General features: G+C 39.0%; 1 protein-coding gene across 1 annotated transcript in view; it reads right to left on the bottom strand.

The window, feature by feature from the left end:
• Positions 1-23,466, bottom strand: part of LOC121149903 (A disintegrin and metallopeptidase domain 3-like) — a 47,213-nt gene extending 23,747 nt beyond the window's left edge. The window contains 5 exon segments of the mRNA XM_040970574.1: positions 2,142-2,319; positions 2,639-2,715; positions 12,165-12,243; positions 16,622-16,709; positions 23,190-23,466. Coding sequence (XP_040826508.1) covers positions 2,142-2,319; positions 2,639-2,715; positions 12,165-12,243; positions 16,622-16,709; positions 23,190-23,466 — 699 coding nt within the window.
• Positions 23,467-25,033: the final 1,567 nt, after the last annotated feature.

The following is a 25,033-nucleotide window of genomic DNA, read 5'->3' on the forward strand; positions in this document are numbered from 1 at the left end:
GAAAAGTATCTAGTTTGAGACACAAAGTAGGTAAAACATAAGACCAAACATCGCCTACATGATCTGTGAAGATCACAGCAAGAAAATACACAGAATTGAAGATGAAGATGAACTGTAGCAATATTAAGATGATGGACACAGTCCAAAATGTCTGTAATAATACTAACATGACAAACCAGTGTTTGGAATAATTGAATATAAACCCTATAGTGGCAAGCCACTCACACCACTGATTAGGATCATAGTAGAAACATTATACATCATGACTGCAATTGGTTTAGTTTCCAGAATTATGGCTAAAAAGCAAAAAGTGGTGCAAACTTTGGCTTACTGAGTACCAGAATGCTTGCACCTAGATCAGCTACAGACAGGGATTTCAACTGACTAATCAAGTGAGATCAAGTTCCTGAGCAGGTTCTACTAAGAACATAACGTGGGAGGAACATGGATACGCAACGTGGTTTTGAGAAGAAGTACAATCTAAGCAATAACTATCTTGAAGTGGAGTAGTCCTTGCAACCAAAAGCAAATGGGTCAAAAGCAATGGTTGTGGCGGTATATTTCGAATGCATTGAATGCTTATGGAACATTGCTGACTTTTGGCAGGTCAAGGAATTATAACATTTGCTTATCAGGGTAGGGCTTTAAGAAAGTTAGCCACAGGTATAACACTGTGGCTCAACAGGCTAATCTTTCACCTGTAAGCACCAGGATCCCATGTGGGTGCCTCTTCTAGTTCCAGATGCTTCACGTTCTAGCCAGCTCCCTGTGGATGCCTGGGAAAGCAGTGGAGGATGGCTCAAGCCCTTGGGCCCCTGCACACACCTAGGAGACTGGGCAGAGGCAGTCTGGTTGCTGGTTTTCGACTGGTTTCACCCTAGATTGTGTCCATTTGGAGAGTTAATTAGCAGATGGAAGATCTCTCTCCTCTCTCCTTCTCTCTGATTACATTGTTATGGCTAAAATTCCAGGACTCTCAATTCTCTATTGATGTAAAATTAGCTAAGTGAACTTAGAAAAGTTTCTGCTGGAGATTACATGAAGAAATGAAGCTTACAATTTTTTATTTTTATTATTTAATTCCATTTCAATGAACTTTTAGAAGTGCATTTGTTTACATAAGAAATTGTGTGCTAATATAGACCTGACAAGATAGCAAAGTGATCCACGAGAGGGTTTAGACTGTAATAATTGGTGTTACAGTCTATTCTGTTTTCTTGCCTTTTATACACATACGGTTCGTATTTAATGTATGTGAATTCAATACTTGTAAAATGTGATCCAATCCACATATATGCAGATAGAGCATTTTTATTAAAATTTCATGCATTAGATCTCTTATATAATCAGATATATAAAAACATTAGAAAAAATAATCTCAAATTCTATAAGCATTACATTGACAAAATTTAGGAAATTTCCTAGGTTGTTCCTTTCTGTTTTTAAGCTTTACATCAAAATGATGTTATTTCCCCAAAAGAATAAATATTGGTTAAAGTGGCTTAGAAATTTATAGCTGTGAAATCTGTAAATCATCAATTTAATAATATGTAAATTCAGAAAGAAAACTGCATAAAAAATCTTTTCATTGAGGAAAACATACTGGGAGATCATTGATGATTTACAAATCACATGTCTTTATAAGGCTACATTTTATTTATTTATTTTTTAATGTAGAAAGGTAGAGTAAGAGAGAGATGAGAGAGAGAAATATAACGAGACAGATAGAAAGAGATCATCCATCTGCTGATTCATACCCCAAATGGCCTCAGAATCAAGGCTGCGCCACCTGGTGCAGTTTCACAAATTGCTTCCAGGTCTTCTACTTGAGCGCAGGATGCAAAACACTTGGGCCATCAGCAGGCCACTGGATAGAAAGTAAAGTTGGACTTGAATCCAGGCATTAGCACATGGGAAGCAGGTACCCTAAGTGAGAAGGTTACCTGAATACATCACAACGGGTTCCCCTGTCTCCAGTAGATGTTGCATTGTTCTAGCTGCTATCTGAATAAGCATCAAAAAAGTTAAAACAAATGCTTTCTCTTTAAGAAACAGTAGTGGAATCAACATCAACTAAATGTCCTTCACAGGTTTCAATGTGACTATTTTCATCAAGATTAAAGTAAAAAGGATTTACTTACATGTGACTTGACTATAATGCTGTAAAAATGCAGTGCATTCTTGCCTAAGGAGTAAATTTCTTGTAGGGAGGAATAACCAGCTTCATTCATCCTTATTTGATGAATCATGTGCTCATTTGTTATCAAAGATTCCAATGGTTCTATTCCATAGGTGACATTATCCAACTGCAATAATCCTCTAAATATGCAAACACAAAAGAACTGGAATTGCAACTAAAACACATTTCTCGTGAACATAATTAACTTGCAAACTAAATTTCAGGTCTTTTATGGAACATCGCCACAGTTTGTATTTTAGTGTTGTTTGGAGATGCATACATTCTTCATAAATGACTTCATATACCACTGCATAAATATTAAGATGGAAACTCTGACTTATCTTACAGAGAAAACAGGAGGAAAGAGGAGTTTGAAACAATATAGGAAAAACAAAAACCAATCTGAATCTATGTCTCTTTGCTTCTCTCACCGTACACATCTTGCTAACATGCAATTACCTGAGGCCAAAGCAGGTGTTGACAATCACAGCTGATTTTGGAATCTCAGCAGCATGTCCCTGGTAAAAGCAATGCGTCTAAAAGGATAACAGATGCATATTCATAAATCAGTAGGTAAGTGTGTCCTCATTTTCATCCTTTCTTCAAAGATAGTATCAAAGAGTCAAACTTTGCTATTACAAAACCGTTCATCAGAGTTTCATATTCATTACTGCTTGTCTTCACCCTCTTGCTCTTAGCCTCATGTGTCTGTAGTAATCTTAGCTACTGTCTTCACACAAATAGCCCATCTGTGATTTTATTGTTACACACAGGTTTTATTGACCTCTATGCTTCTCCAGCTGTCTTAAGGTATAGTGCATACATGGCACGCATATATGATGAAAGGCATTCAGCTAACTTAAAAAATCTACACCTATATTGGTCCGGCAAACATTATTTTCTGCAGAATTGCTAGCAAGCCAAAAAAGAAACACCCCCCCCTTAAAAAAAAACAGAAGAAGAAAAAGGAGCACAGCCCACATTGTTACGGGAAAGCACGGCAATATACAGCATGGGACTAAACTCAATGCTGGGTGCCTGCTTGCAAAACAGGTTATTATTGTTATTGTTATTATTATCATTATTTCCCTCAGGTATCAGCCTCACTAAATTTCAAAGCACAAACATTCATTGGATGGAAGACAAACATTTTTACAAAAGGAGAGAAGAAAATTCACGGATAATCCATGTCAAGATGGCTGAAACCATTAAACAAAGATTTTCTAAAAATATTTATTTCGTATATTTTAAAGGCAAATTTATACAGAGTAGGAGAGAAAGAGAGAATCTTCCACTCTCTGGCATACCCTCCACATGGTCGCAAAGGCCCAAGTTGGGTGGGTCTGAAGATGGGAGTCAGAAGGGTTTTCGGGGTCCCCTACATGTGAAAGGGTCCAAGAACCTAAGACATGCTTTAGAGAAAAAAACGTCACACAAAATATGCGAGTTCCCGTGCCCTGTGAAAAGCGAAAAAAAAAAAAAAAACTAAACTCATTGCTCATTTAGCCAAGACCTTCCACCAGAGGATTACAAAGATACTTTCTAGAGCCTGGCTTTGCTAGCAAGGTGGGAGTCCAACATTGCAGAACTTTTTACAATGATTTATTTATTTTTATTGGAAAGTCAGATATACAGAGAAGAGGAGAGACAGAGAGGAAGATCTTACATTTGATGATTCACTCGCCAAGCGGCCTTAATGACTAGAGCTGACCAATCTGAAGCCAGGAGCCAGGAGTCTCTTTAGGGTCTCCCACGCAGGTACAGGGTCCTAAGGCCTTGGGCCATTCTCAACTGTTTTCCCAGGCCACAAGCAGGGAGCTGGATGGGAAGCAGGGGCACCGGGATTGGAACCCTAGCCCATATGGGATCCCATTGCATACAAGTGAGAACTTTAACCGTGTTGGGCCCCTACGGTTACAACACTTTTATATGGACTAACCAAAGTGTTTGTGTTTTTCTTACCCATTGTGAATAGCATTGGGCACCATCTAACCACACGTGGGCTAGAACCAAAGTGGTTCTTGAACTTGTACGTAGCATGGATCTTCCTCACTGTTTCTCAAAGAGAAGAGTGACAAGTATCCCCACTGCTCATTGCTCCCTTCTTCCCAGTGAGTGAGACAGTTCACAGGGACAGTCAGAAAGCCTGGTGCAGATAAGAGGAGAAACTTTTCCTGAGGGTAGACTATCATTCAGGAGTACAGAAGGGGCTTGATCTCAGGCACAGGTGTCAGCACAGAGAGACAAGGGAAATAAAGACATAGGCAAGCGATCCCAAAGAACATGATAAACTCAAATGATTGTTTCTAAAGTAATGGAGTTACATAATGTAGCTGAAATAGCAATATGATCTCAGGAAGCTGTTCAATAAGATCATGAGAAAAATGCATGAACAAAAGGAGAATATCAGTACAGAAAGGAAATAATACGACGAGGTAACACAATAGCCAACTAGAAGATTCGCAGAGGATGGGGTTCAATGACAGACATGAAGATGATTTAGTAGCGGGATGAATGTTGTGGCTTAGCCAGTAGAACAAGACACCTGTAGTGGTGATTTCCTTCTGGGATACCAGAAGGCACCTGACTGCTGGTTTCAGATAGTTCACACCTTTACAGCCATTGCAGGAATGAAAAACAGTGGGAAAAAAAATCTCCCTCAACATCTTTCTCTGTCTCTTCCTTTTTCTCTAATCTCCACTTCTCAAATAAACAAATAAATCTTGAAAGAAAAAAAAATAATACAACACAAAGACAGAAAGCTGGTAGTTATTTGTAAAGAGAATCCAAAGGCAAAAAGAATGAATATTAAACCAGTAAAAATGTTTGAACCAACAGAGATGGTAAGGATTTCAGAAGATGGAAAGTCCAAGAATAGAACATGATATTCCAGTAGATAATGGTACCTGTGGAATTCGAGTAGTTAACAACTAGGATGTTTAGGAATCACTTTAAACATTAGTAACTGATTGATTGTGAGAACCTTCAAAATCCTCTCTTGAAGCTACTTTTATATTTGCAATAGAATTTTTAGCCACAATCCAGCTTTTATGTGATAATAGAAGCATTACATGGTAACATGTAAAATGAGTTAATAGAAGTTGAAATAATGAATAGGTACTCAGTATACATTTGTCAAGTGAGGAAGACCACTTAAATTCCGATTAAAATGCCTCAGAGTCCAAATACATCGCACACAATGATACACTTCAGGAAAAGTGTAAGATCAAAATCAGAGACAATATGGAAAGCACCAAGCCGACAATGACTTGTCATTCACAGGAAAACTCTGAAAGACTGCTGACAGCTATTGTTTTGCTTTCCTCCCTTTCAGTATAAAACATTACAAGACAGAAAGGCATGGAGTAATTTATTCACAGTTCTAACAAGAAAACAAGCAAAATAAGTGCTATTTATTTATTTATTTATTGTTTTATATTGTATTGCTATTATTTTCCATCATACAATCTTATAAGTATAGGGATTCCCACTTCCTCTTTCCCCCTTGAATTTCTCCCATATTATTACAGTAATATAGTCCTTTAGTAATATTGCAAGTTTAACACTCTTCTATTTAAGTATATCATAACATTGCATGTATAGGCAAGGTTAAAAAACAAACAAAAAAACCCCCAGCAGATTCTCAAGACAGGCTTCACTGGACATCCACTTTTCATTCAGGAGTATAGACGCATGCCATAATGTATCTTCACTTCCCGTTATAGACTGTGTCAGATAGTTTGTAAAAAATAACAGCCTGACTGGATAAGGAGCAGCACAGACTGCGTGTGAAATCTGGAGTTTGCTTACTGCTGGTGTCAGAGACCAGGGTCAAACTGCAGGCAGTGGTCTGGGAGTGAGCACAAGTCTGAGGCCAAGACTGAGGCCCGTGGGCAAGGATGAGCATTTGGGCAATAGGTCAAGGCCACGTGGCTGTGTGTTTTAGGATATCCTTGAGACAGTCACATACTGACTTGGTACTTGGGTCACGCTGTTGCTTCTTGATCATCGAACATCAGTTAACATCAATATTTATTTTGTGTTTGTCTCTTCTTATTTTTTCAATTGCAGGTCATTCCCCCTCCAACCCTGTTTATGACACATTGGTCAGGATAACTGTTCTACATCATAAATTTCTGAGAGAATATTTGTGTAAATTTGTTCACCTACATATCTATTTGCATTGTTTTTTTGGAGGAAGTTTACATTATGTTGGACAGAATGTAGTATCTATTTTTGGACTGGCCTATTTCACTGAGTACGATGATCTACAGTTGGGATCACTTTGTTGCAAACGGTAGAATTTGATTATTTTAATGGCTGGGTAATATTACATAGAGTAGCTGTACCGCAGTTTCTTTATCCATTCCTCTTTCAATGGACATCTGTTTTTTTTCATGTCTCTATTGTCAGTTTTGCTGCTGAAAGTACAGAGAAGCAGATCACTTTCTCAGGTGCAGATTTCACTTTCTTTGGCTCTAGTTTGAGGAATGAGATAGTTGAGTCATGTGGTAGATCAATTTCTAGTTCTCTCATTGATGCTCCATACTGACTTCTGCAGTGGTTGCACTTGTCTGCAACACCCACCAAAAATGGAGTAAGGTACTGTTTTTCCCACACCTTCATCAGCAGGTGTTGGTAATAGCAGGTATGTAGGCCTACTCCACGGAATTTGGTAGAACCTCAATGTGGTTTTATTTGCATTTCCCTAGTAGCTCAGGAGCCTGAACATTTTTCCTTATGTATATTAACTATTCAGATTTGACCTTTTGAAAAAGGTCTGCTAATTTTCTTAACCCATTTGATAAGAAAGCAGTCTTGCTACTGTGGCGTTTCTGAAGTTCTTTGTAAATCCTTAGTCCCCTGTCTATTATGTAATTACCTATTCAATCTCCATCCTGGTGTAGATCTTAGGTTTTTCATTACACCACGATTCACTTCTGGTAAATTATGTTTACCCAGAAATGTACCCATTTTGCCTAGATCTTCTGATGAGTTGTCATATTGTTGCTTGTAACAGTTCTTGGTAATCTTTTGTGTGTCCAAGGTATCGGTTGTTATATTTCCTTTTTAATATCTGAGTCAATTGATATTTTTCTTCTCCCTCGTTTTGGATGGGTTGGGCTAATAGAGCATTTATTTTGCTTATTTTTCTTGAAGAACTGGCTCCTTGATTCATTGATCATATATATTGTTGCTTTGGTTTTTGTTTATTTCTTTCATTGTTTTGATTCTTTTTTCTTCTGCTAATTTTGGCTTTATTTTCCTTCTAGTCTATCTACTTCAGATGTATGGTTGGTTCATTTGCCTGGCACATTTTTAGTTTCTCAATGTAGGCACTGATTTTAATAAGATGTTCTTGTTAGCACTGCTTTGACTGTGTCACACAAGTTTTCTTTTGTTTATGCATTAATATATCTCAATGAATTTTTAAACGTTCCCTTTGATTTCTAGTAAAACTCAATTTTAAATTCTTTTCTTCTGCTGCTTAGGTGAGCTCTGCTGTTTTCTTGCTAAGTTTCAGTCCCATCAATCTGTCCATTGAAGTTATTGGGGTTTAAGCGCCACTCTTATTATTACATTAGGGCCTGTATCATTTAAATCTGTTAATATCTGATCCACATAGGTATCTATGTAAATGTACCCTAGCATTTGATGCTCGTACATTTATGATTGTGATTTCTTCTTCTTGCTGAATGAATCCTGTAATCATTATGTGATGTTCTGCTTTGTCTCTTTCAAAATTTTTAAGTGTCAGAGGGCAAAACCAATGAGTCTATGGCTTGATTTAGTTCCTGCAACACCAATGGTTTCCCCTCCCTATTTGTCTGTCAAATGTCTCTGACTTTGGGATATCTATTTCCTGAAGTGCTGCTCCACTGTCTCTGATGCTTCCCCATGTCCACGGGTTCTAGCGAGTCTCTGCCATTGACCTACTCACTACTACTACCTGGGATTGCGTCTTCTCTGATTTTCCTTCACTGTCACTTCTCTGTCCACTGTATTGTGTCCTCACCATATTCTGCCATTTTCTTGCCATTCCACAAAATATAACATTCTACCAGACAGGAGCACTCTACAAAGAAGAATGTCCTTCAAGAGTGAAGAACAAGGGTGACCCTTTGGCCTAGCAGTTGAGATACCAGTTACCATACCCATGTCACACATCCTGCCTCTGATCCTCATGTCTTTTATTTGCTCATGTAGACCATGGCAGACAGTAAAACGGCTCATGTGGTTGAAGCCCTGACATCTGCAAGGGAGACCTAGACAGAGTTCTAGTCTGCAAAACCATGAGACAACCCTGCTCCTATTCCACCAAACATAAGCCTACTGGGGAATAAACAGGAGATATCTTTTCCTACTGTCTCTCTCTCTCCCTGTGCCTTTCTTAAATCATTAAAATAAAAATTTTTTAGTTGAAGGATGAAAGTCTATTTAAATAGAAAAACAGGGAAAGGAAATTAATCATCCTAAGTCTTCCTCAGTAGCAATGCTAAAGGATACTTTCCAAGCTCCTATGTAAATAAACTATACAGGAATATAATAGCACAAATGTATGAAACTCATTAGAAAATGCAAATACAAATACATGAGAAAAGTACACAATTACAGTAGTTGGGGTGGATAAATTGCTTTTAATTTGCAATATCTTTTAAGCCAATGTGACTCGAAGGTGTTATGAGGGAATAAACACAAACTGATGCAAAGTGTGATGCCATGAAACAAACCATGAGTGAGATAAATTATGATAATGGTTTTCTTTGAAATGTGATGGGATTATTTTAACGACTTAAAGTAGATTTTTGTAACTATTTTATGTAATCACCTGAGAGTAGACATATCATACCCACATCTTACTCTCTCCCCAACTCTCTCCCACTATTTCACGATTTCTCTTTTCTACTCACAGTCACTCTTGCTCTGTTTCTATCTATACCTTTCTGTATCACTAAAGAAAGGAAAGTCTAGCACATCAATGAAGGTAATCAGCAAACCACACAGAAGCACAGCTAAGAAAAATAAAGATAACCAGCAGAATGAAAGCCAAAGCACAAAATGCCAAAGGGATTCGTAAAGCAAACAAACAAGCGAGCAAACATGATTTCCTATCAATTATTGTCCTAAATTTAAGTGAATTCAACTTCCCAATCAAAAGGTAAAACTGAGTGTACAGATAAGAAAGCAAAACTAAACTAACACATATGTAAGAAACTCATTTAAGATCTAAGGTCACATAGGATAAAGTTGAAGGTATTCAAAGATATTCCATCCAAGTTGTAGCCAGAAGGATGAGGATGCTTCTAAATTTACAAATCATAAAATAGGCTTTAGGAATGTGCAAGGAAGCAAGCTATGACAAGGAACGAAAGGTGCTCCATGGATCAAACTACCAACACAAAAAGAATCAGCAGTAACAAACACCTGTGCACTTACAATCATAAACCTATGAAACAAAAGCAGGAGAAAGCCCAGCATAATGGCTAACCCTCTCTTTTCAAACACCAGGATCCCATAGGGGTACCAGTTGATATCCCAGCTGCCCCACTTCCCCTTCAGCTCTCTGCTTATGGTCTGGGAAGCCCAGAGACCTTGTATCCGTGTAGGAGTCCTGCAAGAATTATCTGGCTCCTGGCTTCAGATCAGCTCAGCTCCAGATTTTGGGGTTATTTGGATAGTGAACCAGCAGATAGAAGATTTTCTCTCTGTCTCTCCTTCTCTCTGTAAACCTGCCTTTCTAATGAGAATTAATAGATTTTATTTAATAAATTAACACAGGAGAAGAAACATCAAGACAACAGCCACAGGAAACTTCAATGAAAATAACGAAGCAGATTTCAAAAAGGAAACAAAGCAAATGAGTAAAAGCATACTCAAGTAGGTTCAAGAGAAGCAGAGAACATTGCAACCAAAAGCATGAGGTTACACATTCTTCTCCAGAGCTCCAACACTGGGTAACAAACCAACAATGCTTAAATCATGCCAAAAATATCTTCTGAGCACAAGGGGATTGGACTAGAAATTCTTTACAGAAGGAAAAGTAGACAACCACAGAGGAATTAAACTATGTAGATGAAAATAAGCATGAAAGCAACAGAACTAGAAAAGATATAAACTAATAATTAATAATACAAAAGACAAATCTGGTAGGCGCTATGAAGAAATCAATCCAACTAAGATTTAATTTTCTGAAATGAAAATAAAACTAATAAATTCTTCCCTGTCCTAAGGAAAAAAAAAGAAAAGATATTCAAGTAAACAATCTTAGAAATGAAGACAGAGGCATTATAACTGCCCCACAGAGAAAATAATTCCAGTGAAAATGCTGAGGACAATTATGTGCTAATAAACTAGATAGTTGAAGATAAATAAATTACTAGACACACACACAATGGTCCAATATTGAATGCCAAAGCATCAAAATTCTTGTGAGCAGTGAAAACAATTTAGACAGCGTAACAGTGACATAAACTTTCCAATTAAAATCCCAGAAAAAGGAAACTCTACTTGTTCATTCTGTGAAACACTTAGAAAATACCTGTGAAGAATCCTCAAACAGTCTGAAAACCTAACACAGAAGGAGTGTGTTATGAGCACTAAGCTCACTTTATGAGGCCGTCACTGTAATTGCATGGAAGCCAGGAACATCCAACACAAGATGAGAAATACATAGGTCGATACCGATGATCCACACGGAATGCAAAGATTGATTAATAACCTTTTGGCAGAGTGAGCCCATCAGCCATTTGGAAGGGTTATACACTGTAAGTACATGACATTTGTGCTTAGAATGCAAAGATTACTGAAAACAAGGAAACCAACGACGATCACCTACCACATCACAGAATAAACGATCACGTTTACATGGAAATCTCAGTAGCTGTACATAAAACATTTCACTGTAAAATGGTTCAACAGGATAAAACCACTTCCTGACAATAACGATCCCATGTGAAATATCAAACTCGGTGTCTCCTCCCTCCACAGTCAGGAGTAAAGCAGCAGTGAGTTCCCTGACTAGCTCGGTTACCACAGTAGGGAAGCTCTTACCGACAGCAACCAGGCAAGAGGTGTAGTCAGTATGGTCAGTGGAGTTACTGGAATATTCTATAACCATGGGATAATGAACTCCTATGACTTGTCTCAAAATGGGCTTTGTATCTCATGAGGATGACGTACGAAATAAGCCAGACCCTAAATGATAAAGATTGCATGTTCTTTCTAATACATGGGAGCTAAAAAGAGTAAATCTCCATCTAAGTGCACAGAAGTGACTGTTAGAGGCTAGCCTGATTAGGCTGGGATAGAAGCTGTTTTGACAGTAACAACCAAGTTAGAATTAAAGAGCAAGAGTAAGTTTTTACTCGAATATACCTTGGGGAGGGGAGTGCGGATAACATTTTAAATGAGTTCATGCTTTACAGGAAAAAAAAAGAACTAGAAAGCTAAAACTAACAGATTCACCAAAATTACTAGGAAAATGACCATACATTTTTATGCAAATATACCAGAGAATTAATTCAGGTAGAACTACAAGACTGAGGCAAACATGAAAAAAATCACTCTCCCAAAGAAATCTACAATGTGAGAAGCATTACAATTCCTGGATTCCAAATATACTACAAGGGCACAGTAAGCATAGTATTTGATCTGACAGCCCATCAAAGGACAGGGATACACAGATTTGGTCTTTAGCTCCTAATTTTGGCTTGGCCCCACTCCATTTTTGTGGACACTTGGGAGATAATAAAGTTGATGGGAGATTCTCTCTATCCCTCTCCTTTAAAGGGAGGAACCGCTAAGCTAGCTATGTAGATAGAGATTTCAGAAAATAATGATCATTCATTGGAGTTTTCATTTTAAATGAGTTTGTGATCTGTGTGCTACATAATTTTATAGACACTAAGGCAGTCATTATCTTCTCAACAATGACAACTTTACCACATAGAAAATGAAAATTAATTCAGCAGCTAATATATCTTACCTTTAACAATGCAGTATCTATGTATACTGTTCTTGATTTGTTGTATGAATAAATCAGAAAATTTGGATGTAGAAATGATCTAGTTAAATGAAAAAGTAATACTTTATTGAATAATATCAATTAAAATGATTTTTTAAATAATAAAAGCAAATTAAATTTATTTCCAGTTTTCAAAAGCAAACATTCAAAAGTAAGTCAGCATATCTGTACAATATCTAGTGTACTTTTTTTTACTACTCTATTGAATTAAAAGAAAAGCATGAGAAGCAAAGAAAGCTAGAAATTATTATTAGACTTATGGATTTAAAATGCTCAACTGGCAAAGACAGATTTATGTAAAGTAATCGCTAGGTTTTCTAAATGTCAATAACATTCTTAGGTTTGATTAAAGCATCAATAAAATGCAGATGTTAACTGCTTTGTTTAGCATATTCTAAACAATAGTGATGGGTTATTTCACACATACAGACATCTATGCCAACATACACACATTATTTCGAATAGTTCGTGGAAACAAAGTTCAGGGATCAATCTTGAGCTCAAGCTACTGGTCTAACTTGTGCAGATGGCCTGGGAAAGCAATAGAGGACGACCTATGTGCTTGGGCCTCAACGAGCCCGTGGGCTGCTGACTTCAGCCTGGACAGCACTGAACATCATGGGGGTTTAGGTCGTAAGTCAGAAGTTTGAAGGCTTATCTCTCTTTGCCTCTGCCTCAGGCTTTTCCATTCTGTCACTCTGCTATGCGATAGCATCTAGAGTTGATCTTTGTATATGGTGAAAGACTTTCTGTTTTGTTTAAATGATGTATGTATTGTTATGACATTACCATGCTACTTGAATTATAATAGTTTTACAGTATGTTTTTAATGAACATATTGGAACTGAGCAAATCTAGAGCAAAAAGTGAAAACCAGTCAGCCAACACTGACAGACATGTGCTAGACACCGTTTAGAGAACCAGCTGTGCCTCTTCAGCTCTGGCACTGCCAGCACCTTCAGAAAAAGGCTCAGCACTCAGTGGTGGAGACATGAGAGGTAAACACAGTGGCAGTGGTTGTGGAGGCTGTGGCAGGAGGGCAGTGTATGATCCCAGCCTGTGGTTGAAAAATCACTGGAGGGACTGGTGTGAGTGCCACCGTGGAGTTCTGGGTACTGGACAGTCAGTACCTAGTAAAGTCAGCTTGCAGACCTGTGGATGACACACATAAAAAAAGCAACATCTGCCAAGGGAAAAATACTAATGTTAGGTAGATGGCTAAAGGGAAAATATGAGCAACCCTGAAAACTGACTTTTCCCTTACAAAGGAGAAAAAAAAATTGTTTCGATTTCAGAATTAGCTGAAAAACAGCTAAAGAATGTTTAAAGATCATTATCATGAAATTCTTCACAAATCAGAAGCAGAGTTCAAGGAATTTATTAAGCAGCAGATAGCAGCATTGGAACAAAATCAAACAAAAACCATAAATGAAAAAATTCAACGAGCAAATTAAAAAGCAATGGAAACTCTCAACAGTAGAATTAATGCGGCATAAGAACAAATATCAGAAGTGGAAGACACTTCAGGAGAAAGTGTCTGGTGAGAAATATGAGAGAGAAACTGAGTAAGCTAGGAAAACCATCCAGGAATTATCTGACACCACCAAAAGGCCAAACATAATGGTTCTAGGACTCTGTGAAGGCAAGTAAAGCAGTGAGAGATATCACTGCTGGACCTCTGCGTGCTTAGCCTGTGTGGGAAGTTGTAAGCATAGGGCACACTGTGTCCCAGGGAACCGCCTGACAATGGTTTTGTCTGACACGTCTAACTGTCCTGTTCACTGACTTGCAGCAAGAGCAGTGGGCTGCACACCATTCTTTCTCCCCTGTCCTTCCTTGGATGAGCAACACTTGCTGAAGACACCAAACTTTTCCAATATTTTTGTTTGTTTGTTTTCTTCAGTTTTCTCAGCAAAGATTGGTTGGTTATACATCTGTTAGTTCCCTTCTGGAATTTCTATTCTGTTCCATTGATCTTCTTTTCTGCTTTTGTACCAGTACTAGACGATTCTGATGACCAGTGTCCTACAGTGTGACCAGTGTCCTGAGCTCTGGAATTATGATTCCTCAAGCTTTAATTTTATTCTTCAGGACAGCTTTGACTAATCATGGTCACTTGTGTTTCCAGGTGAACTTTTCTATCATCTTTTCCATTTCTGAGAAGAATGTTGATATTTTGATTGGGATAACCCTAACTTTGTATATTAGTTTTGGTAGCGTGTACATTTTGATGATGTTTTTCCTGCCAATCCAAGAACGTGGTTCGTTTCCGTGTTTTAAGGCCTTCTATTTTTTCTTGCTGTTCCATAATTTTCATCATAGAAGTCTTCCACATTTTTGATTAGCTTAATATAAGTTCTAATCCATGGATTTATTTGTGTGCTGATATTTAATTTTAATTAAAATTTTGTGTGCTGATATTCTGCAAAATTTTCTTAAGATTTCCTAGTCACCTGATTGAATTTTTTGGTTCTCCTATGTAGAGAATTATATCATCTGAAAAGAGGGTTGATTTTAATTCTTCTTTTCTGATTTGAATTCCTTTAATTTATTTTTCTTTCCTAATAGCTCTAGTGAGGACTTGAAATGTAATTATATTGAATAGCAGTGGTGATTATGGACAATCTTGTTTAGTTTCAGATCTTAGTGCAAGAGCTTCCAATCTTTTCCCTTTCAGTATGATGCTGACATTAGATTTTTCATGTATTGCTTTGTGTTGTAGAATGTTCTTTCTATGCCTGTTTTGACTAGGGCTTTTAATTGAAGTGGTATTTATCAAATGGCCTCTTTCCATCTATTGAGATGGTCATAGGTTATTATTTTTCAATTTGTTGATGTTTTATATCACATTTATTGATTTGCATATGTTTTTTAAAGCTTTGTTTATTTTTATTGCAAAGTCAGATAGACAGAGAAGAGGAGAGACAGAGAGGAAGATCTTCCATCGGATGATTCACTCCCCAAGTGACTGCAATGGCTGGTGCTGTGCCGATCTGAAGCTAAGAGCCAGGAACTTCTTCCAGGCCTCCCAGGCGGGTGCAGGAACCCAAGGCTTGGGGCCGTCCTTGACTGCTTTCCCAGGACACAAGCAGGGAGCTGGATGGCAAGTGGAACTGCCGGGATTAGAACCGGCACCTATATGGGATCCTGGCACATTCAAGGCAAGGACTTTAGCCCCTAAGCTACCTTTCCAGACCCTGATTTGCATATGTCAAACCACCCCTGCATGCCGGGATAAATCTCACCTGGTCTGGTAAATAATTTGCATAGGTACTGTTGGGTCTTTTTTACTAGTAATTTGTTAAGGATCTTTTCGTCTATGTTCATCCGGGGTATCAGATTATTGTTCTCTTTTATTATTGTGTCTCTGTATTTATTATTAAGGTGATGTTGGCTTCAAAGAAAGAGTTTGGAAGGATTGCCTCCAATTCTATTGTATGGAATTGTCTGAGGTAAACTGTATGAAGTTTGGTGTCTTCAGCAAGTGTTGCTCATCCAAGGAAGGTCAGGGGAGAAAGAATGGTGTGCAGCCCACTGCTCTTGCTGCAAGTCAGTGAACAGGACAGTTAGACGTCTCAGACAAAACCATTGTCAGGCAGTTCCCTGGGACACAGTGTGCCCTAAACTATTGTATGAGGTAAATTCTTGAAGTATTTGGTAGAACTCAGCTTTGAAACCATCTAGTCTAGGGCTTTTCTTGGTTGGGATTTTTTAATTACTAATTCAATCTCAGATCTTGTTATAGCCCTTTTATATTATGAATTTCCATATTATTCAATGTTGGTAGATTGTATCACCCCCAAATCTGTCCATTTCTCTATGTCTTCTGATTTGTGAACATATAATTGCTTGTAATAGTTATGAAGATTCTATGTATATCTCAGGTATCTTCTGTTCTTAATATTCAGTACAATGATATATATATATAATATTAATACTATATTAGCTATAAGTATATGTATATTAGTGTTATAAATAAATATAATTTTATAGGAATTAGGAGCTTCCTCTTAATATCCCACATGGCTATGGGGCCAAGCACTTCACTACCCTCCACTGCCTTTGTAGGCACATGAAAAGGATTTGGCTATGCAGCCATTTATACCAGACTCCAACTGGTGCCTCTATGCAATGCCAACACCCCAGGCAGTGGCCCTAGCTGGTATACCACAATGCCAAACTCCTCACACCCTACTTCTGTGGGAACGGAAGTTCTGGAGTTAACTATTTATGTGACAGTTTACTGCTCTTAATGAGCATTTTTTATGAGCTTTTAATGTTTCATTTTTCTTTCTCACATGAGAATTTATCACGAACGGTGAAGCTTGGGTTTTTCTTGTGTCTGCAGTTAAATTAACATTGAAATCATCTTCAAAGCCTGACTGATTTTACTGGCATTGGGGTTGCTCATTCTTTACCTCTGCAGCAATTTTACCCTTACATCTGCACTATCTAGTAAAATGGTGACAATCAGACAGCTGTGTGACATGACAGGCATGATGAAAACTAGTAAACATGGGCACATAAAAGTCATATCATTGATTGTCATGCTTACGGCATACTTTGAAGACTTATAGAATTATATTTTCATCAGAACTTTATTCATATTTTCATTCATAAATAAGATTTTGGCTACATAATGAGATTTAACTCTAAAATTCATATTCCGTCAAAAGCAATTTAAGATATTGACTGTAGAAATTAAGACACTAATAGCAATTAGCTGAAAATAAAGCAGACCACTTACTGTCTTTCAAGAAGAAGCGTGAATTTCTCTTTTCCAATTTTGATTGAGTAAGTGACCTGCATAAAAGTTCATACAGAGAAGTAGCTGTTAGAAATTACACACTACTTTGCATTGTATGTAGACTTTCATGTAACATTGACTGTATTCTGCCTGCTTCAGATTTGGGATGTGTTTAAAAAAAATCACTAATCATTGAATTTAAATAAAACCACACTGTGTGTGTCCATACCTAAGGGCACTGCTGATTAGCACTTACTACATGTCATAAACAGATTTGCATTTAAAATGAAGATTGCGTTTAGGGATGCTGAGTAACTGCATAGAAAACAATTTGTGATATATTTTTTTTCCTTTTCTGTTCCAAATGAGTCTCTTAAAAACCAAATAGACAACAGTATTTCCTCATCAAGAGTGAGGCATTCGTTCCACTCATATGTCATTCCCAAATCTCTTTCTCTTTGTTGTTTGACAGTTGCTTTAGCTGAAGAAGGTCACTCGAAATGACGTAAATCTCCAGGAAAGCCCATATTTTTCAGAAACCATCCTTGTAAATGGATATTTACTCTCATTGAAAAAACAGGTGCAATACAATGATATTTTTGCAACAAATTCATCTACAAATCAACAATTACCCTTTTATATTACGAAGGGGATTCATTCTGATGGAATTTATCTGGTGACATAATGTGTATATATTTTAGTCATATGTAAGATATTGAGATAGAAAGCTTATGAAGAAATGATCACTATAATCAAATTGATTAGTATAACACTAATGACATATAGCTGTGAGTTTATTTCATGTGCCGAGAACAGTTAGATCTACTAATCCATGTTGACTATGGAATCTGATCTGAGATCACCCCAGATGAGGTTTCGTTTAGGATCTTCCAAACTGAACAGCTGGACTCAGAACTCCAACAATGTGGAGAATTTCAGTATGTGTGGACTTCATGGACTGCATGTGTTAGAACTGGGCCTCAATAGCTTAGATGGTGTGATGGATGTCATGTCCAGATGCGCATGGAGGCTGTGACCGTCCATTGGAGCCTGCAGAGGACATCTGGTACCATAGCAGAGGAAGGAGGGCAGAACAAAGAAGACAACTACTCCAGCCAAGCTTTAACAGCATGTATCTGGATGAATGGAGACACTAATTTGGACTATGAAGCCAAAGGACTTTGGAAGGATTTCTGCTTCCTTGAATTGGTGAGATAAGCAGCATCTCAGAGCCATCCGAACCACCTAAGCGGAACCCTCAGAGCATGCTCTGCAACAGGGATCGTGAAATGACATTCAGTGACCAAGTCCACATCCCTGGGTACTGAACAAGCGGTCCTGCTATTTACTGGAATTATATTATTATTATTATTATTATTATTATATGATATAGTTCCATAGGCTCCAGGACTTCCATCTCCCCTCCCTAACTCCCCTCCCCAATACAGATTTCCCTTCTCTTATTACAATGGATAGACCTTCATGAACAATCATAAGTTCATTCTGCTATTGAAGTGTTTCTTGACATTGTAGGCATGAACAATGTCAGAGAGATCAGCCGCCTAATATCAGAGCCTATTCAACATTTTCCCTGGGAGTCCATCTTTGGACTTAATGCAGAGACATACTGCACTATGTCTCAAAATTGGACCTGTCAGTCTAAGCTGCCCTTCTATTATACATCCCCTTATATACAGAGCCAGAAAACACAGTCTGCAACAGGGAGAAAAACAAAATTGTCACCAGTATGAAGCTAAACAACATGCTACAGAAACAGCAATGTGTCACTGGAGTGATGGAAATCAAAACCTTCTTGTGGGAATTGATGCTACTGGATGACACATGTGACACCGAAGCGGTCCTCCCTCAGTGAAAGGCAAACAAAGAGAACCCTCCGCTCCCCCTCCAGCAGGTGGCCAAACCTGGCTAACACAGGTTAGCACAATTAGGTTGAGTCCCAAGCACAGAGAAAAACAGGTCTGGTCAGTAGCAGGAGGAACTTGAGACAAAAACAAACAAACAAACAAACAAACAAACAAAAAAACCAAAAAACTAGACCAGCAAGACTTCAGGTCATCCACTAGGTGGCAGCAGAGATAACCATGGGGCGAAGGAAGATAAATGAACCAGAGGAAGGAGCCAGTGCCTCCCCAAAAACTCACCAAAAGCCCGGTCAATCGCAGAGATTACAGATGAAGAAACTGAAGATGTATCAGACAAGGAGTTCAGTAAAATAATTATACTCTTCAGAGACAACGAAAAATGATGGGAGGACCTTAAGGAATTCAAAACTCATATAATTACAGAAACAAAATTACTCAAAACCGAAATTCAACACCTCAAACACACATCGAAAGGTTATCCAACGGAATTGCTGCAACAGAAGATAGGATATCTGAAATGGAAGACTCCCAGAATGAAAGCACACATATCATTAACCAATTGGAGACACATGTACACAAGGCATCCAAGGCATTCCAAGAGTTGAACAACCACATGAGGAAGTCAAATATCAGAATTATGGGGCTCCCAGAAGGAGTGGAAGAGAGACAGGCATACAACCAGTGCTCAACGAAATCATACAGGAGAATTTCCAAAATGCCTGGAACGTGAGCACAGTCCCAATCCAGGAAGGTCAGAGAACACCCCACAGGATTGACCCAGAAAGATCTCCCAGACAGGTGGTTATCAAGCTCCCCTCCAATGAACACAAAGAAAGAATCCTTAGGCTGGCACGAAGCAAAGACAAGCTTACATTTAGAGGCAGGTTCATCAGAATCACCACTGACTTCTCAGAAAAGACGCTCCAGGCAAGAAGGGAATGGAATAAAATCTTTCAAATACTGAAACAGAACAATTGCCAACCAAGAACATTGTACCCAGCAAAGATCTCCTTGGTATTCGAGAATGAAATTAAATACTTCCATAACAAAGAGAAATTAGAAGAATATGCCAGCACAAAACCAGCTCTACAGAATCTCCTCAGAAATGCACTACTTCCAGAGAAAAAAGAACCAAACCACAAGCAAGGATGGCAAGTGGGAAGACTACCACATTAAAGCTCACACAAGGAAAGACACTCAGAAACCAACATCTTCAAAGACACACGCTCATGGCAGGACAAAATCACAACCTCTCAATAATAACCCTTAACACAAATGGCCTCAATTCATCAGTCAAAGAACACAGATTGGCAGACTGGATTAACAAACAAGACCCAACTATCTGCTGCCTACAAGAGAGGCATCTAACCAGAAAAGACGCTAAGAAACTGAAAGTGAAGGAATGGAAAAGGATATTCCACGCCAATGGACAGGAAAAAAAGGCCGGTGCAGTGATTCTAATTGTGGACGAAACAAACTTCAACATAACAAACATCAAAAAGGACAGGCAGGGCCGGTATATATTGTTGAAAGGCAGGATCCATCAGGAAGAAATTACCCTTCTTAACATTTATGCTCCAAGTCCAGATGCAACCTGCTATGTGAAACTACTACATGTATCCAATGCAATAAGATAATGCGTTGTAACCTATAAAACAACAATTAATGTGAGTCAGAATGCTTATGATCCACATCAAAGAACTGTAAAATCTAAAACACTCATAATACCCTATGTTACTCCATAATGGGGAGGGAATGCAGAGAAATCTTCCATCTCCCTAAAAAGTGAGAGGAAGACGTGAAATATAGCCTACCAGGATCAAATCTGATAACCCATAGACAACAGACTCGAGTCAGCACTAGACAATAGTAAAGCTACACAGGCATAAGGGGGAAATCGGGAGCGACCCTGAAAGCCTCTTATCAGGAGGTCATGCGTATGGAGCAGAGGGGAGACTCCAGAGTGGAGTGAGAGGTCAGGGGGAGACTCGCATCCCAACCCTGAAGACTCCCAGATCCTCACCAAAGACCATTAACATCAGACACCAAGGACTACATCCCAACTGCTAAGGAGACCACGGGAATAAGAGTGCCTTTAGAGGCCAAGAACTCTGAGGTCACCCACCCCCATCTGGAGGCTCCACAGGGGATGGAAGAAGTCCAAACTCTGCTGGACAGAAACCCGTGGCATCAGAACAACGGCCAGGAGCCCTGAGCGATCTGCAGAAACAGAAGAATAATAAACTTCCTTCGGGACTAGGGAGGAGAGCTCTCTCTGGTCCTTGCCTGGCTCTGGTTCTGGGTTCCCACCCTCCCTCGCGGTGACTATTAGGATCGCTCCAGTAACCCCTCAAAACAAACAAACAAACATACAAACAAGAAATCTAGAATGGACAGACAACAACATGGGAAGCTTAGAATCAGACAGGAAACGCCCAGCGTGGACCCAAACATGCCTCACTAGGTGGGACACAAAAATTAGTTATGCCTCACTGGGGTATTGGGAATGTCTCTGCACACACATCCTAAAAAAATGTACTGCACCTAAACTGATAATTGTATGGAATCAGGTTGAATATAAACCAAAATGGCAATGTCTATGAAGAAGTCACAGGATGTAGTTAAGAAACCGCATTTTCCTATCAACATACTATTAACCAATTCCATGTCAATTAATGCCATAAGGTTGTAAATGGCTGTTGGTGTTATGTTGGGGCTTTTAACTGATTGGGATGATACTTTGCTGGCTTTAGCTTCAGACCAGAGATGGTCTCACCAAGAAATCATTGAACCCACTAGGATAATAAGACACTGGACTTTATGCTTGGTAAATACTTCCAACGAAAGAACCTCAACTGAATTTGAACTGTGGTAACGCAGCAAGGTGGAGAAATCCACCATGGGGAGAATGTTTGGGGAGGGGTGGGAGGAATCCCAGTGCCCATAACACTTTGTCACATAATGCAATGCAATTAATAAAACAAATTTTTTTTTTAAATCCTTGAAACAAATTAGCATTAAGTCTGTTGGTTGACTGTGTGAGAACTGTTGCTTCTTTGCTATGTTTCTGTCTCATCAGTCTCTCTATTGATGTTAACAGGGTGTTGAGGTCCCGGTATTATTGTAGTGGCATCTATTTCTCCTTAGGTACATCAATAATTGTTCCATGTAGCCAGATGCTCTCGTATTTGGTGTGTATACACTTATTCTTCTGAGTGATGGATTCCTTTATCATTATGTAGTGTTCCTCTTTATTTCCTTTAATGTTTCTCATAGTGGAGTCTGTATCATCTGATAATAGAGTGGCTACACTGGCTGTTTATCTTTTCCATTGACATGAACTGTTGTTTTCCATCCATACTTTCACTCTTGGTTTAAATGTATCTTTGTTTATTAGATGTGTCTCCTGTAGGCAATGCATAGATGAGTCCTGCTTTTTGATCCGTTGTTAATTTATGTCTTTTCAAAAAGAGATTTATTTTTTATTGGAAAGTTAGCTACACAGAGAGGAGGAGAGACAGGGAGGAAGTTTCATCTGCTGATTCACTCCCCAAGTGACCGCAACAGCCAGTGCAGCACCAATGCAAAGCCAGGAGCTATTCCAGGTCTCCCATGCAGGTGCAGGGTACCAACGCTTTGGGCCGTCCTTGACTGCCTTCCCAGGCCACAAGCAGGGAGTTGGATGGGAAGTGGGGCTGCCAGGATTAGAACTGGTGATCATATGGGATCCGGGTACATTCAAGCCAAGGATTTCAGCTGCTAGGCCATTATGCCGGGGCCGATTTATGTCTTTTGATTAAGTTAAGCCATTTGTGTTCAGAGTTAATGTTCATAGCTTGTAAACTCTGTGTGTGTGTGTGTGTGTGTGTGTGTTTGTTGTTCAGGTCTCTGTTTAACTTTGGTTTATTTTGTGTGCTTTCATGGGAAGATCTTCCCCTTTGCCATCATTGATTATGATGAATTTCTTTTCATTCTGTCTTCAGCACATTTGTCAGCATCAATTTTAGGGCTGGCTTGGTGTTTGCACATTCTTCTAACTTATCTATATAATGGAAACATTTTATTTCATTGTCAACACAAATGAGGTCTATGCTATCTATATTCTTTATGTTCAGTTGATGGGAATTTACAATGATGTGTCAGAATAGGTTTTTTTTTTTAATCCAAAATGTTCAAGGTTCTCTGCCCTTCCTATATTTGGGTTCCCATTATGTTCTCTATAATTAGAAAGTTCTCTTTTGTAATTTCATGGGACACTTCCTGCAATCCTGCCTCTCTTTCCATGCCTTCAGGAGTACCTAGAAATTCTGGTACAGTTTTGGATGGTGTCATTCATTTCTTAGATCAACTTCTTACCTTCATTCATTCTCTTCCCTATGTCTAATTGTGTTTTCTCAAATTGGTTATCCTCCAAATCTGATATTCTTTGTTCTGCAGCATCCATGCCATTGTTGAGGGTTTCTGTTGTGTTCTCAAGGTCTTCAGTTTGGGGCTTGTTTATAGATTTTATCTCTGTGGTGATATATTCTTTAAATACCTCCAAAACTTGCCATCTTTTCTCATTGTCTCTGAAGAGTTTTGTGATGAGTTTTTGTACTTCCTGTATGATCTTTTGTTCATTTTTGAGGGACATGCTAGCTTCCTGTATATTCTGTTGCTTCCTGTTTTTTTCTGTTGCCCTTTCCCATGGTCTTTTAGATCTGCAGGCTTTCTAGTTGCTGTTGGTCATGTGCATGCTCCTGTGTGCCTTCAGTCTCTAGTGTTTTAGTGGGGTTGTCTGAGGAGTCTGGGTTTGGGGAGGCTGCTGAGATTCAGGGACACCCACTGTGCACCAGCTTGGGGAAGGTTCCTCTCTGACCTGCCTGCTTCCAGAATTGGATCAGGCAAGTGGTGGATTAGTGCAAGCGGTGGGTTGGAATGGATAGGGCAAACACTAACAGCTGTGGCCATTTGCAGCTGACAGATACAGATTTCACACTGGTATGCACACATTTGCTCCAGATCCAAACTCTGTCCCCCAGGGATCCTCTCTCTCTCTCTCTCTTTGCATGTGGGTGGACTCAGTTCTCATTCCATGTGTCCCTCTCAGATGCTTCTCTCCCCAGATGCTATCTCCCAAACAGCTTATTCACCAGTGGTGTGACGTCTTCAGCCAAGGGATCATTTGATCAGACACCCATGGGTTTCTCCTCAGGTTCATCTTCTTTGACCTTCCTTGTCCTACAAGTTTTGTTTTGTTTTGTTGTTTGTTTGTTTTTTGTTGTTGTTGTTGTTTGCTTCCCACTGTCTTTTTTGGGAGGCTCCTACTGGGATTCTCTCCATTCCTGTTCCTTCTGTAGTGGTTGAAAACTCACTAGGTTTTTGTCTGTGGCTTGGGATGTCTTCCCATAGTTTTCCTGTGCTCATGCTCCTGGGATACCAGCTGCAATACTGAAGACCATCAATTTATGTTTATTAAGACCATCAATTTATGTTTATTGGCTTTATACACTGCTACCTTGCCAAACTCTCTTATGAGTCCCATTAGTCTCTTTGTTGAGTATTTTGGCTTTCCTGTGTATAGAATAATGTCTTCAGTGAACTGGGATAATTTTAATTCTGGGGTTAGCCTGAACTTATTTTGGATAGCATCTGTGGGATACCAAGCCTGTAGTATTTTCCTCGTGGGAGCAGTGAAATGCTTCCCTGGTATGAACATTATGTAGAAGCCTTCTGGAGAGCTGGATGTGCAGTCCTCTCTGGGCTTAACTCACGTGCCGTTCACAGTTGCTTTCCAGGGACATTGCAGCAGTTCTCAACATGGCACTTGAGGTACCTCTCCTGATGCTCATGGTGCCGGGTTGCTAACTCTACCCTGTTTCAACACCCTCCACAACAGCTCCACTGCTCTACTGTGGCTCATAATTAGATTAATAATGCAGCAGTACCCACATCCTATGGGTTGATTCACCTCCTACACTCCAGGTGTTCTCCCCTGCCTATCTGTCCACCAGTGGAGATCTGATTGTCACTGAGGTATCTGTTTGCCACCGCAAATGTCCACGGCCCCCTGGTATCTCTGCTTTCAGCCCTTCCACTCCTTTTACCTGGAATTGTGTCCTCCTTGCTTCTCCTCTGCTAATCTGTCAGTGTCCAATTTAATATGTCCTCATCCTATGCCACCATCTTGCTCTTTTTTCCCAATATATAACTTTTTTGAA

The sequence above is a fragment of the Ochotona curzoniae genome, unplaced genomic scaffold (genome assembly GCF_017591425.1).
Source record: "Ochotona curzoniae isolate NIBS_2020 unplaced genomic scaffold, NIBS_Ocur_1.0 contig_1976, whole genome shotgun sequence".
Taxonomy (NCBI): domain Eukaryota; kingdom Metazoa; phylum Chordata; class Mammalia; order Lagomorpha; family Ochotonidae; genus Ochotona; species Ochotona curzoniae.